We start from the raw sequence: 16,944 nt of genomic DNA, 5'->3' as shown, positions 1-16,944 counted from the left end.
CAAATCTGACTATAATTTTGAAACCAAAGCATTTAGAGCAAACCTGACATTGGGTGAAATTGTTTATCAAGTCAAGACCTATCCATACCTGTCAACTGACCCTTATTCTGCGGGTGTGACCCAAGATTTTCTTAATATTAAGGGATCACCCGGGTCATCTGCCGGGTCATTGAATAACCCGGAAATTCCGAAAATGACCTGTTTTCACCTGGATTTCTTAGGCTTCATAGATTTCATAAGTGATTTTCCTTTGAAATACCGGCAAATTCGTAATTCTTCCATGAACAGGAAGTTGAGCTAGCTGTGTTAACTGTCAAATTAAGTGACCATTGTAGTGCATGGCTACAGTTGACAGCTTTGGTGTCAAACACACTTAATTACCACCAATTACCTTAGTTTTGGGTCGTAAATTGTTTGTTTATTTCACACTGTAGTTTCAAAAAACAACTAGAGTTACTTCCCCTTTTTTGTCACCATTCAAAATTGTTCTTTATATTTACGTTTTTGGGGGTAAAAGAGATTAAATTTAAATTAATTGAATGCAAATACATATTTCAATATTACTTTCTATTATTTTTCTACTTTTATACTATTATAAAATAAATAGTTGAAAATTATTTTTTTAATCTATACTTCCTTTAACTGTTTACCTGTCTTTCATTATATTCTAATTTCATTGTCAAGGGCAATATGAACTGACCGTGCGAGGGCTGTATAGCCAGTCAGTCGTTAAACACCACCACATATATAGGGCAATATGAATAATACAGTTTAATTGTGGATAATCTTTACAAGGGATGCTAGAAGGTTATCAACATATAAGGAAGATGAAATGGTGTACATTGTAAGAAATGTAATAATTTCCAATGAAGAAGGAATTAAGGAAGTATTACACAAATTTATCAGCAATGAAATAATAAACAAAATTTTAAATTGCTTAACCAAGTGAACATGTTTTTGAAACTGTTCGATTTAAATTATAAGAAAAATGTCCCCTAAATACTGAAATTCAGCTCGAAAAAGTTTGTACACGTTATGACCTGAGATTTCATTCTTCAATACAGGTCATGACCTGCATTTTCTTTGTCACAGGTTTACAGGTGTGCCTATCTGCCCTGAAATTTTCAGATGAATAGGGCAATCGGTTGTTAGGTTGCTACCCCTTAATTAGTAATTTTAAGGAAATTTTGCCATATTTAGCTCACCTGGCCAAAAGGACTAAGTGAGCTTTTCTCATCACTTGGCGTCCATCCTCTGGTGTCTGTCGTCCGTAAACTTTTACAAAAATCGTCTCCTCTGAAACTGCTGGGCCAAATTTAACCAAACTTGGCCATAATCATCATTGGGGTATCTAGTTAAAAAAAATTGTCTGGTGACCACTGCCAACCAACCAAGATAGCAGCCATGGCTTAAAATAGAACATAGGGGTAAAATGTTGCTTTTGGCTGATAACTCTGAAACAAACCTTTTGCAAATTCAGCTTTGGAATTATTGCATTTGTTTCTGCTGGTGTATAATTTATAGCAGGAATGGTGATACATTTTTAGCTCACCTGGCCCAAAGGGCCAAGTGAGCTTTTCTCATCACTTGGCGTCCGTCGTGGTCGTCGTCCGTCGTTAGCTTTTACAAAAATCTTCTCCTCTGAAACTACTGGGCCAAATTTTACCAAACTTGGCCACAATCATCATTGGGGTATCTAGTTTAAAAACTGTGTCCTGTGACCTGGTCAACCAACCAAGATGGCCACCAGGTCTAAAAATAGAACATAGGGGTAAAATGCGGTTTTTGGCTTTTAACTCAAAAACCAAAGCATTTAGAGCAAATCTGACATGGGTTAAATCGTTTATCAGGTCAAGATCTATCTGCCCTGAAATTTTGAGATGAATCGGACAACCCGTTGATAGGTTGCTGCCTCTGAATTGGTAATTTTATAGAAATTTTACTGTTTTTGGTTATTATCTTGAAAATTAGTATAAATAGAGATAAACTGTAAACAGCAATAATGTTCAGCTAAGTAAGATATACAAATCAGTCAACATGACCGAAATGGTCAATTGACCCCTTTAGGAGTTATTGCCCTTTATAATCAATTTTGAACCATTTTTCGTAAATCTTAGTAATCTTTTACAAAAATCTTCTCCTCTGAAACTACTGAGCCAAATTAATCCAAACTTGTCCACTATCATCATTGGGGTTTTAAAAATGTGTCCGATGACCTGGCCAACCAACCAAGATGGCTGCCACGGCTAAAAATAGAACATAAGGGTAAAATGCAGTTTTTGGCTTATAACTCAAAAACCAAAGCATTTAGAGCAAATCTAACAGGGGTTAAATCGTTCATCAGGTCAAGATCTATATGCCCTAAAATTTTCAGATGAATCGGACAACCTGTTGTTGGGTTGCTGCCTCTGAATTGGTAATTTTATGGAAATTTTACTGTTTTTGGTTATTATCTTGAATATTATTATAGATAGAGATAAACTGTAAACAGCAATAATGTTCAGCAAAGTAACATTTACAAATAAGTCAACATGACCGAAATGGTCAGTTGACCCCTTGAGGAGTTATTGCCCTTTATAGTCGATTTTAACCATTTTTAGCTCACCTGGCCTAAAAGGCCAAGTAAGCTTTTCCCATCACTTTGCGTCCGTCGTCCGTCGTCGTCTGTCGTCGTCGTTAACTTTTACAAAAATCTTCTTCTCTGAAACTACTGGGCCAAATTAAACCACACTTGGCCACAATCATCATTGGGGTATCTAGTTTAAAAAATGTGTCCAATGACCCGCCAAACCAACCAAGATGGCCACCATGGCTAAAAATAGAACATAGGGGTAAAATGCAGTTTTTGGCTTATAACTCAAAAACCAAAGCATTTAGAGCAAATCTAACAGGGGAAAATTGTTTATCAGGTCAAAATCTATCTGCCCTGAAATTTTCAGATGAATCGGACAACCCGTTGTTGGGTTGCTGCCCCTGAATTGGTAATTTTAAGGAAATTTTGCTGTTTTTGGTTATTATCTTGAATATTATTATAGATAGTGATATACTGTAAACAGCAATAATGTTCAGCAAAGTAAGATCTACAAATAAGTCAACATGAGCAAAATTGTCAGTTTACCCCTTAAGGAGTTATTGCCCTTTATATTCATTTTTGAACAATTTATAAATTTTTGTAAATTTTTAGAATATATTTTCCACTGTTATTACTGGACCAAGTTCATTATAGATAGAGATAATTGTAGCAAGAAGAATGTCCAGTAAAGTAAGATCTACAAACACATTATGATCACCAAAACACAATTTTGTCATGAATTTATCTGTGTCCATTATTTAATATGCACATAGACCAAGGTGAGCGACACAAGCTCTTGAGAGCCTCTAGTTCTTAAATCTTGGTAATATTTTACAAAAATCTTCTCCTCTGAAACTACTGGGCCAAATTAATCCAAACTTGTCCACAATCATCATTTGGGTATCTAGTTTGAAAAATGTGTCTGATGACCCGGCCATTTAACCAAGATGGCCGCCACAGCTAAAAATAGAACATAGGGGTAAAATGCAGTTTTTGGCTTAAACTAAAAAACCAAAGCATTTAGAGCAAATCTAACAGGGATTAAATCGTTCATCAGTTCAAGATCTATCTGCCCTGAAATTTTCAGATGAATTTGACAACCTGTTGTTGGGTTGCTGCCTCTGAATTGGTAATTTTAAGGAAATTTTACTGTTTTTGGTTATTATCTTGAAGACTATTATAGATAGAGATAACCTGTGAAAAACAATAATGTTCAGCAAAGTTAGATTTACAAATAAGTCAACATGACTGAAATGGTCAATTGACCCCCTAAGGAGTTAATGTCCTTTATAGTCAATTTTTTGCTCACCTGACCTGAAAGGTCAAGTGAGCTTTTCTCATCACTTGGCGTCCGTCGTCCGGCGTCCGTCGTCCGTCGTCTGTAAACTTTTACAAAAATCTTCTCCTCTGAAACTACTGGGCCAAATTTAACCAAACTTGGCCACAATCATCCGTGGAGTATGTAGTTTAAAAAATGTGTCCGATGACCTGGTCATCCAACCAAGATGGCCGCCATGGCTAAAAATATAACACACTGGTAAAATGTATATTTTGGCTTATATCTTTGAAACCAAAGCATTTAGAGCAAATCTGACATTTTCAGACGAATCGGACAACCTGTTGTTTGGTTGCTGCCCCTGAATTGGTTATTTTAAGGAAATTTTGCAGTTTTTGGTTATTATCTTGAATACTATTATAGATAGAGAATAACTGTAAACAGCAATAATGTTCAGCAAAGTAAGATCTACAAATAAGTCAAGATGTACAAAATTGTCAGTCGATCCCTTTAGGAGTTATTGCCCTTTTCGTCATTTTTTGTAACTTGTACTAAAATCTTCTTCTCTGAAACTACTTGGCCAAATTTAACAAAACTTGGCCACAATTATCATTGTGGTATATAGTTTAAAAAATGTGTCCGATGACCCCGCCCACCAAACAAAATGGCCGACATGGCTAAAATTAGAACATAGTGGTAAAATGCAGTTTTTGCTTTATATATTTGAAACTAAGACATTTAGGGCAAATCTTTTAAGATTTAAAAATGTCCATCAGAATAAGATCTATCCCCTCACAAATTTTCAGAATAATCTGACAACCCGTTGTTGGGTTGCTGCCCTAAAATTTGTAATTTTAAGGAAATTTTGCAGTTTTTGTCGAGCCTGCAACTTTTGTTGCAGAAAGCTTGACATAAGGATAGTGATTCAGCGGCGGCTATGGCAGCGGCTACGGCGGCGGCGTTAGCTCACTTCTTAAAAGCTTTATATTTTAGAAGGTGGAAGACCTGGATGCTTCATACTTTGTATATAGATGCTTCATGTTACAAAGTTTCCGTCAGTCACATGTCCAATGTCCTTGACCTTATTTTCACGGTTCAGTGACCACTTGAAAAAAAAGTCAAAATTTTTTGTAATGTTGAATTCTCTCTTATTATAAGTAATAGGATAACTATATTTGATATGTGCGTACCTTGCAAGGTCCTTGTGTCTGTCAGACAGTTTTCACTTGACCTCGACCTCATTTCATGGATCAGTGAACAAGGTTAAGTTTTGGTGGTCAAGTCCATATCTCAGATACTATAAGCAATAGGGCTAGTATATTCGGTGTATGGAAGGACTGTATGGTGTACATGTCCAACTGGCAGGTTTCATCTGACCTTGACCTCATTCTCATGGTTCAGTGGTTATAGTTAAATTTTTGTGTTTTGGTCTGTTTTTCTCATACCATATGCAATAGGTCTACTATATTTGTTGTATGGAATGATTGTTAAGTGTACATGTCTAGTGGGCAGATGTCATGTGACTGACCTCATTTTCATGGTTCAGTGGTCAAAATTAAGTTTTTGAGTTTTGGTCTTTTTATCTAATGCTATATGCCATAGGTCAACTATATTTGGTGTATGGAAATATTTTATGACCTTTATGTCAGTCGAGTAGGTTTTATTTAACCTCATTTTAACGGTTCATTGCACAGTGTTAAGTTTTTGTGTTTTGGTCTATTTTTCTTAAACTATAAGTAATGTGTCAACTATATGTGTTGTATAGAAGCATTGTTAGCTGTACCTGTCTGCCTGGCATGGTTCATCTGACCTGGACCTCTTTTTCAAGGTTCATTGGTCTTTGTTTAGTTATCTTGGTTAATGTTAAATTTATGTGACAGTTGTAATAAAGCTTAGCTTTATACTTAGGACTATCAACATAATATCAATGATAAGTATAGAAGGTGAGACATTTCAGCGTGTGCACTCTTGTTGGTTATTATCTTGAATACTATTATAGATAGAGATAAACTGTAAACAGCAATAATGTTCAGCAAAGTAAGATCTACAAATAAGTGAACATGATCAAAATTGTTAGAGGACCCCTTAAGGAGTTATTGCGCTTTATAGTCAATATTGAACAACTTTTCATCATTTTTGTAACTTTGTGTACAAAAATCTTCTTTTCTAAAACTATGGGCCAAATTTAACCAAACTTGGCCACAATCATTACTAGGGTATCTATGTGCCGTATTCCAAGCTGGCTATTCAAAACAAATATATCAACCACACAACAATAAATAAGAGGCTCTAAAGAGCCTGTGTCACTCACTTTGGTCTATGTGCATATTAAACAAAGGACATGCTGATGGATTCATGACAAAATTGTGTTTTGGTGATGGTGATGTGTTTGTAGATATTACTTTACTGAACACTCTTGCTATTAACAGTATATCTATCTATAATGTACTTTGCCCAGAAGCTAGAGAGAAAAACATTTTTTAAAAATTTACCAAAATTTACCAAATTATACACACTTTAAAGTTTGAGCTGCCTGGAAAAATTAGGGATGGGCATGCCTGACGATCATTGATGTCACACCGAAAGAACCAATCACTGCAGATCATATTAAAAAAACAAGAAAGTTGGTAACATAAATGTATTGTTTGAAAATTTCAAGAGAAACATTCCCAGTCAATAAGTTATTTTCTCCACTCTTTAACAGGGATGTTGATCAGCAAACCTCCCATCTTGAAAACTCAAATGTCTAGAGAAGAGAAATATTGTTTCACAATTAATGCTGTGTCAGAATGTATAATATCACTATTTTCTGCATACAAAGTGACAAAGAATCTATAACTTTATATTTAAGATATTTTTTATGCCAATGCTGTAGCCGAGGAGGCATTACATTTTACTCTTGTCCATCTAAATGTACTTACGTGTTTACATTCCAGAATTGGTTTCCGTTTTCTAACTTGAGTTTGCCTTAACCAAATGTCTTCACTGACAAAATTAAAACAATCTTTAACCTTTGGTGCTTACAAGCTGAAGCACTTTGATTAATGATCCTCAAATTTTTATAACTTTATATGATATACAAGCAGATGCATCATGGACACATTTCCCATTTATTATTAATGTACGAGTAAAAATAAGACAATATAGGTAAAAAAAAGTTGAGTCATGCACGTTTACCAAAAAAAACGTTAACTCCAACCTTTTGTCACTTGACAATAGAAAAAAACATTAAATTGTGTGCCGTCCAACTGGATTATGGTACTATTACTCTTAGATTGTTCATACAAAAGATGTCATTATATTGACCCGTGAAATTTTGTATTCTAATACAACCTACAATGCATCATCACAATTTCCTCTTGTAGTCTAGTCAAAATAGCATTTCACCTAAAAAAGATTTTTTTTTTGTATTTTTCAATTCCAACAGGCTTTCTTTGTAACATACCAAAAGTCTACCAAGATATCTGAGTGGGAACATAGATTTTTTTGGGGTGAAAAATAGCAAAATTTGTCAAAAATAATGAAAAACTGATAAGAGCTTGTTAAACATTCATTTTTGATGATAATCATTTTAAATCAAAAGTTTTACAACAGGTGTGCAGTGTTTATGAAATGAAATAATGAAAAAAATATTGTTTTTTTTATAAACATGAAATTTTATGTGAAAACATCCGATTTTTGTTGGGATTTGAAAAAAAACCTTTTAGAATTGAAAAATACCAAAAATAATTCTGTTGCAAATTTTTTCAGGTTGGCCACAATTTTCATCTATTTTGACTAGACTATTGGATGTTAAATGTCAAATAAACTTGATAATGTGACAATACTTGCAATTGAGTAATTGAACTTAAACATTCTCCCACCTGTATGTTATAGTCCACATTACTTAGGGGAGATTTAATTTTCTTTGAGTTTGTAATACAAATGTAAGCAAAACGTGAAAATATTCATAAAAATATATATGTATTTTTCAGGATCAAGCATGTGAAGTTCTAGAAGTATTTGATGAGATGTTAGAATGTGAAGTAGCCATGCTTGTTCCCCATATGAAAACAGTTGTAGATTTTTGTATTGAGGTAATTGTATGTTTATTAACAGCTTATTCCATCTTCATGCCTTATATATCATGTACTGTAGTATGACGCTAGATTAAAACTGATGAGGAAAGGTAACAACTGGCCACCGAAAGCTTTATAATTGTGAAGCCAAGGTGGTCGAGTGGTCTAGCCCGTCAGATACAGTGCAGGCGATTTGGTGTCATGATATCTCAATAGCATGAGTTCGAATCCCTGCGAGGGAAGAACAAAAATTTGCAAAAGCATTGTTGGGTTGATGTTTAGACGAGTTGTATATACAGAATGTACACATACAGAATGTACACAGCCATGTATCACCATCAGTGCTGATGATCCGATGGATAAATCTGTAGTAGAGTTGTCACTGGTTCAGACGTACTTATATATATACCGATTTTACCTTACCACCAATTATATTGTCAGATGACTTTTCATAGTTGTTGCCCTAGCCTTGACTGGCAATTTTGGTATGAATGTTGGCGTCGTCGTTGTTGTCCGAAGACATTTGGTTTTCGCACTATAACTTAAGTATAAGTTAATAGAAATCTATAAAATTTAAACACAAGGTTTATGACGACAAAAGGAAGGTTGGGATTGATTTTGGAAGTTTTGGTCATAACAGTTTAAGAATTAGGGGCCAAAAAAGGGCCCAAATAAGCATTTTTTTGGTTTTCGCACAATAACTGTAGTATAAGTAAATAGAAATCTATGAAATTTAAACACAAGGTTTATGACCACAAAAGGAAGGTTGGGATTGATTTTGGGAGTTTTGGTACCAACAGTTTAGGAATTATGGGCTAAATAAAGGCAACAGCAGTATACCGCTGTTCAAAACTCGTAAATCCAAGGACAAAAAACTAAATCAGGGTAACAAACTAAAACTGAGGGAAACACATAAAATATAATAGAACAACGACACAACATAAAAATGTAACACACACAGAAACAGACTAAGCATTAGACAAAATCCGATGAGAATAACAAATATAACATCAAAACCAAATACACAAATTTGGGATAGAAAAGTACTGTGACACGTCTAATAGTCATGTGAAAACAAACAACACAACCGAAACACAACGTTAAAATGTAACACACACTGAAACGAACTATAATATAACAATGGCCATATTCCTGACTTAGTACACAAGGTTTATGACCACAAAAGGAAGGTTGGGATTGATTTTGGGAGTTTTGGTACCAACAGTTTAGGAATTATGTCCATCGTCCACCGTTAACTTTTACAAGAATCTTCTCCTCTGAAACTACTGGGCCAAATTTAACCAAACTTGACCACAATCATCATTCGGGTATCTAGTTTAAAAAATGTGTCCGTTGACCCGGTCAACCAACCAAGATGGCCGCCATGGCTAAAAATAGAACACAGGGGTAAAATGTGGTTTTTGGCTTATAACTCAAAAACCAAAGCATTTAGAGCAAATCTGACATGGGTTAAATTGTTCATTAGGTCAAGATCTATCTGCCCTGAAATTTTCATATGAATTGAACAACCCGTTGTTGGGTTGCTGCCCCTGAATTGGTAATTTTAAGGAAATTTTACTGTTTTTATACGACCGCAAAAATTTTATTTTTTGGTCGTATATTGCTATCACGTTGGCTTCGTCGTCGTCGTCGTCGTCGTCCGAATACTTTTAGTTTTCGCACTCTAACTTTAGTAAAAGTGAATAGAAATCAATGAAATTTTAACACAAGGTTTATGACCACAAAAGGAAAGTTGGGATTGATTTTGGGAGTTTTGGTCCCAACATTTTAGGAATTAGGGCCAAAAAGGGCCCAAATAAGCATTTTCTTGGTTTTCGCACTATAACTTTAGTTTAAGGGAATAGAAATCTATGAAATTTTGACACAAGGTTTATGACCACAAAATGAAGGTTGGGATTGATTTTGGGAGTTTTGGTTCCAACTGTTTAGGAATTAGGGGCCAAAAAAGGGCCCAAATAAGCATTATTCTTGGTTTTTGTACAATAACTTTAGTATAAGTGAATAGAAATCAATGAAATTTAAACACAAGTTTTATGAACACAAAAGGAAGGTTGGGATTGATTTTGGGAGTTTTGGTCCCAACAGTTTAGGAATTAGGAGCCAAAAAGGGGCCCAAATAAGCATTATTCTTGGTTTTCGCACCATAACTTTAGTATAAGTAAATAGAAATCTATGAAATTTAAACACAAGGTTTATGACCATAAAAGGAAAGTTGGGTTTTATTTTTGGAGGTTTGGTCCCAATAGTTTAGGAATAAGGGGCCCAAAGGGTCCAAAATTGAACTTTGTTTGATTTTATCAAAAATTGAATAATTGGGGTTCTTTGATATGCCGAATCTAACTGTGTATGTAGATTTTTTATTTTTGGTCCCGTTTTTAAATTGGTCTACATTAAGGTCCAAAGGGTCCAACATTATACAAGTTTGATTTTAACAAAAATTGAATCTTTGGGCTTCTTTGATATGCTGAATCTAAAAATGTACTTAGATTTTTGATTATTGGCCCAGTTTTCAAGTTGGTCCAAATCGGTGTCCAAAATTAAACTTTGTTTGATTTCATCAAAAATTGAATAATTGGGGTTCTTTGATATGCCAAATCTAACTGTGTATGTAGATTCTTAATTCTTGGTCCCGTTTTCAAATTGGTCTAGATTAAAGTCCAAAGGGTCCAAAATTAAACTAAGTTTGATTTTAACAAAAATTGAATTCTTGGGCTTTTTTGATATGCTGAATCTAAACATATACTTAGATTTTTGATTATGGGTCCAGTTTTCAAGTTGGTTCAAATCAGGATCCAAAATTATTATATTCAATATTGTGCAATAGCAAGAAATTTTCAATTGCACAGTATTCAGCAATAGCAAGAAATCTTCAATTGCACAGTATTGTGCAATAGCAAACAATTTTCAATTGCACAGTATTGCGCAATAGCAAGAAATCTTCAATTGCACAGTATTGTGCAATAGCAAATATTTTCAATTGCACAGTATTGCGCAATAGCAAGACATATCTAATTGCACAATATTGTGCAATAGCAAGAAATTTTCAATTGATTGGAGTTATCTTTCTTTGTCCAGAATAGTAGTTGAATCAACTTAAATCATTGTTTTATACAATATACAATGTATATTCACTTTTACTACCAACTGATAAATTAAAACAATCTTTACCATTCAATGATAACAAGCACTTTATTTTACATTTTAATATTTTATGATGTATTTAAATGAGTAGTTATTGTTGCAAACTCCATTAGGAATTTGAATTGAGATCAGTTTTGGAAAAAGGGAAAGGGGGATGTGAAAAAAAAAATGGGGGGGGGTTAAATTTTTCTCATTTTAGATTTTATAAATAAAAAGAAAATTTCTTCAGACAAGTTTTTGAGAGGATTAATATTCAACAGCATAGTGAATTGCTCAAAGGCAAAAAAAATATTTTAAGTTCATTAGACCACATTCATTCTGTGTCAGAAACCTATGCTGTGTCAATTATTTAATCACAATCCAAATTTAGAGCTGAATCCAGCTTAAAAGAGGGACGAAAGATACCAAAGGGACAGTCAAACTCGTAAATCTAAAACAAACTGACAACGCCATGGCTAAAAATGAAAAAGACAAACAGAAAAACAATAGTACACACGACACAGCATAGAAAACTAAAGAATAAACAACACGAACCCCACCAAAAACTAGGGGTGATTTCAGGTGCTCTGGAAGGGTAAGCAGATCCTGCTCCACATGTGGCACCCGTCGTGTTGCTTATGTGATTACAAATCAGGTAAATAGTCTAATTCGGTAGGTCATATTCATGAAAGGGAAGGGGATTGTAGTTACGACGTAAGGAACATATCCGATATCATTTGTGAAACGGTTATTCCATAACGGTCAACCAACTCGTGATTGCGTCCGTAAAATTTACAAAGGGATGATTTCAACTTCACCATTTGGAACTCTTGGTTTAATAGCTGACTTGTGAGCAGCAAACCTCTATCAAAAAAATCATGATAGGAAATGCAAGCACGGGAATATCGTATCAATTGGGAGATATATACCCTGTATGCAGGTGCTGCTGGAATGTTGCTACTTAGAAATGGAAAGTTCACAATTGGAAAGCTGAAATCATCTCTTTTGTCGTAAAGTTTTGTTTTCAACCGACCCTCATTGTCAATTTCTAGATGTAGGTCAAGAGATGAAGCCGACTTAACTGTATCTGTAGTATCCTTTATCTCTAGTTCGATTGGATAGATGCGTTCCACATAGTCACCGAATTTTGAATTGTTTAGTGAAAGAACATCATCTATATAGCGGAAAGTAGAGTTAAAGGATATTGCTAACTTCTTATCTTTCTTCCTAAGAAGTTCCTGCATGAAGTCAGCCTCATAATAATAAAGAAACAAGTCGGCGAGTAGAGGGGCACAGTTTGTTCCCATTGGAATGCCGACAGTCTGTTGAAAAACACGTCCTCCGAACGTAACAAATATGTTGTCAATCAAGAAATCAAGCATCTTGATAATATCAGTTTCAGAGAATTTTTTGTTTGAATCAGAGTGATTCTTTACAAAGTAGGATTTATCCCTCCCTAAGACAAGATACTTGTATCTACGTTGGCCATTCTTTTTTATGAAGCAAAGTAATACCAACTCTTTCAATTTGTCTTTTAGTTTGGAATGTGGAATACTTGTGTAAAGAGTAGAAAAGTCGAATGTTTTAATACTGTTACAAGATGAAAGAGAGTTAGATTGTATGTACTCTAAAAGATCTTTTGAATTTTTAAGTATCCACATCTTAAATGTTGTGTCCATACTTGCCCCAACTGTTCAGGGTTCAACCTCTTCGGTCGTATATAGCTGCGCCCTGCGGAGCATCTTGTTGGTTATTATCTTGAATATTATTATAGATAGAGATAAACTGTAAACAGCAATAATGTTCAGCAAAGTAAGATTTACAAATAAGTCAACATGATTGAAATGGTCAATTGACCCCCTAAGGAGTTATTGTCCTTTATAGTCAATTTTTAATAATTTTCATAAACTTTGTAAATTTTACTAACATTTTCCACTGAAACTACTGGGCCAATCATTATAGATAGAGATAATTGTAAGCAGCAAGAATGTTCAGTAAAGTAAGATCTACAAACACATCGCCATCACCAAAACACAATTTTGTCATGAATCCATCTGTGTCCTTTGTTGAATATTCACATAGACCAAGGTGAGCGAGCCTCTAGTTGGTTATCATCTTGTATATTATTATAGATAGAGATAAACTGTAAACAGGCATTATGTTCAGCAAAGTAAAATTTACAAATAAGTCAACATGACCGAAATGGTCAGTTGACCCCTTTAGGAGTTATTGCCCTTTATAGTCAATTTTTAACCATTTTTCGTAAATCTTAGTAATCTTTTACAAAAATCTTCTCCTCTGAAACTACTGGGCCAAATTAATCCAAACTTAGACACAATCATCTTTGGGGTATCTAGTTTAAAAAATGTGTCTGATGTAAAAATAGAACATAGGGGTAAAATGCAGTTTTTGGCTTATAACTCAAAAACCAAAGCGTTTCGAGCAAATCTGACATGGGGGTTAAAATATTTATCAGGTCAAGATCTCTCTGCCGCGAAATTTTCAGATGAATCGGACAACCCGTTGTCGGGTTGCTGCCCCTGAATTGGTAATTTTAAGGAAATTTTGCTATTTTTTATACGACCGCAAAATTTTTTGGTTGTATATTGCTATCACGTTGGTGTCGTCGTCGTCCTGCGTCGTCTTGCGTCGTCGTCGTCGTCCGAATACTTTTAGTTTTCGCACTCTAACTTTAGTAAAAGTGAATAGAAATCAAGGAAATTTTTATACAAGGTTTATGACCACAAAAGGAAGGTTGGGATTGATTTTGTGAGTTTTTGTCCCAACATTTTAGGAATTAGGGGCCAAAAAGGGCCCAAATAAGCATTTTCTTGGTTTTCGCACTATAACTTTAGTATAAGTAAATAGAAATCAATGAAATTTAAACACAAGGTTTATGACCACAAAAGGAAGGTTGGGATTGATTTTTGGAGTTGAGGTCACAACAGTTTATGAATTAGGGGCCAAAAAGGGGCCCAAATAAGCATTATTTTTGGTTTTTGCACCATAACTTTAGTAAATGTATAAGTAAATAGAAATCTATGAAATTTGAACACAAGGTTTATGACCATAAAAGGAAGGTTGGGTTTGATTTTGGGAGTTTTGGTCCCAACGGTTTAGGAATAAGGGGCCCAAAGGGTCCAAAATTGAACTTTGTGTGATTTCATCAAAAATTGAATAATTGGGGTTCTTTGATATGCCGAATCTAACTATGTATGTAGATTCTTAATTTTTGGTCCCGTTTTCAAATTGGTCTACATTAAGGTCCAAAGAGTCCAAAATTAAACTTGGTTTGATTTTAACAAAAATTGAATCCTTGGGGTTCTTTGATATGCTGAATTTAAAAATGTACTTATATTTTTAATTATTGGCCTAGTTTTCAAGTTGGTCCAAATGGGGGTCCAAAATTAAACTTTGTTTGATTTCATCAAAAATTGAATAAATGGGTTCTTTGATATGCCAAATCTAACTGTGTATGTAAATTCTTAATTTTTGGTCCATTTTTCAAATTGGTCTACATTAAGGTCCAAAGGGTCCAAAATTAAACTAAGTTTGATTTTAACAAAAATTAAATTATTGGGCTTATTTGATATGCTTTATCTAAACATGTACTTTGATTTTTGATTATGGGCCCAGTTTTTTAAGTTAGTCCAAATCAGGATTCCATATCAAGTATTGTGCAATAGCAAGAAATTTTCAATTGCACAGTATTGCACAATAGCAAGAAATATCTAATTGCACAATATTATGCAATAACAATTAATTTTCAATTGGAGTTATCTTTCTTTGTATAGGATAGTAGTTGATAATATATGTTGGAAATTTGCCAGACATGACTATGATGTCATTTTCTATTTTTATTTACCAATAACTTTATGTAAATAACTTCATTGGAAATTTGCCAATATAAAATGTTGCTGATGAAGTTTTTTTTTCCTTATCTTATCTAAAATATTTTTAGCTTAAAAGTTGTGTCCATACTTGTTCTCATTTCAGATTTCATAAATAAAAAGAAAATTTCTTCAAACATTTTTTACTTATACTAAAGTTATGGTGCAAAAACCAAATCAATATCCTGGACAATTGATCCGTCAAATTATTTACCACGACGACAATTTTTAAAGAAAACATATAAAGTTTGTAACTATTTAATGATTTCAATATAAATTTATATCATATTTAATAAAATTGAAAAAAGTCCGGTTAACCGGTTATCGTTTTTGGTATTCGGTTTTCGGTCGTTCGTAGTAGTTGATAATATATGTTGGAAATTTGCAAGACATGACTATGATGTCATTTTCTATTTTTATTTGCCAATAACTTTATGTAAATAACTTCATTGGAAATTTGCCACTATAAAATGTTGCTGATGAAGCTTTTTTTCCTTATCTTATCTAAAATGTTTTTAGATAATGTATGTTGGACATTTGCCAGACATGACTATGATGTCATTTTCTATTTTTATTTGCCAATAACTTTATGTAAATAACTTCATTGGAAATTTGCCAATATAAAATGTTGCTGATGAAGTTTTTTTTTTCCTTATCTTATCTAAAATATTTTTAGCTTAAAAGTTGTGTCCATACTTGTTCTCATTTCAGATTTCATAAATAAAAAGAAAATTTCTTCAAACATTATTTTGACAGGATTAATATTCAACAGCATAGAGAATTGCTCAAAGGCAAAAAAAAATTTAAGTTCATTAGACCATATTCATTTTGTGTCAGAAACCTATGCTGTGTCAACTATTTAATTTTAGATTTAAATAAGTTGAAGAAAAAATCTTTAATTGATTTGTAAAATCTTGACATTTGTTTTGTGTAAAAAACCAATATAATGTCAAAAATTTGATCACAATCCAAATTCAGGGCTGTATCACGCTTAAATGTTTTGTCCATACCTGCCCCAACTGTTCATGGATTGACCTCTGCGGTCGTATAAAGCGGAGCACCTGGTTGGTTATTGTCTTGAATATTATTATAGATAGAGATAAACTGTATACAGCAATTATGTTCAGCAAAGTAAGATTTACAAATAAGTCAACATGATCGAAATGGTCAATTGACCCCCTAAGGAGTTCTTGTCCTTTATAGTCAATTTTCAACAATTTTTATTAAATTTGTAAATTTTTACTAACATTTTCCACTGAAACTACTGGGCCAAGTTCATTATAGATAGAGATAATTGTAAGCAGCAAGGATGTTCAGTAAAGTAAGATGTACAAACACATCACCATCACCAAAATACAATTTTGTCATGAATCCATCTGCTTCCTTTGTTTAATAGTCACATAGACCAAGGTGAGCGACACAGGCTCTTTAGAACCTCTAGTTTTATTATGGGCCCAGTTTTCAAGTTTGTCAAAATTGTGGTCCAAAATTAAACTTTGTTTGATTTCAACAAAAATTGAATATATGGGGTTCTTCGATATGCTGAATCTAACCATGTATTTAGATTCATGATATTTGGGCCCGGTTATCAAATTGGTTCACAGTGAGGTCTAAAGGGTCCAAAATTGAACTTTATCTGATTTCATCAAAAATTGAATTCTTGGGTTTTTTTGATATGCTGAATCTAACCATGTATTTAGATTTTGGATATTGGAATACCACAAAGGGATGGTAAGAATTGTCTTTGAGAGTTATGGCTCAAACCGTTAAGGAATAAGGTGCAAAAAAGGGGGAAAAGGGTTTCCAGGTTAATGGACAATTACTTAAGTACAAAACATAATTAAAACAGCATTGTAAGGTTGGTAATTGAAACTCATTTGAATATCTCACCTAAACTGCTTTTAAATTATGTATATTTGAAATTTGTCATAAACTTTATTATAAATAAATTCCATTGGAAATTTGCCAATAACTTTAGTTTAATGGACTTCATTGGAAATTTGCCAA

The 16,944-nt window shown here is 33.6% G+C and overlaps 1 protein-coding gene across 7 annotated transcripts in view; it reads left to right on the top strand.

The window, feature by feature from the left end:
* LOC143079718 (importin-4-like) overlaps nucleotides 1–16,944 on the top strand; it is a 343,997-nt gene that overhangs the window by 124,326 nt on the left and 202,727 nt on the right. For all 7 annotated transcript variants that reach the window (XM_076255254.1, XM_076255258.1, XM_076255257.1 and 4 more), the window contains one exon: nucleotides 7,823–7,924. In XM_076255254.1, the coding sequence (XP_076111369.1) occupies nucleotides 7,823–7,924 (102 nt within the window). The remainder of the gene's footprint in view (nucleotides 1–7,822; nucleotides 7,925–16,944) is intronic.

The sequence above is a fragment of the Mytilus galloprovincialis genome, chromosome 6, assembly GCF_965363235.1.
Source record: "Mytilus galloprovincialis chromosome 6, xbMytGall1.hap1.1, whole genome shotgun sequence".
NCBI lineage: Eukaryota > Metazoa > Mollusca > Bivalvia > Mytilida > Mytilidae > Mytilus > Mytilus galloprovincialis.
Note: the sequence above shows the minus strand (reverse complement) of the source record. Positions and strands in the feature narration are given on the sequence as shown.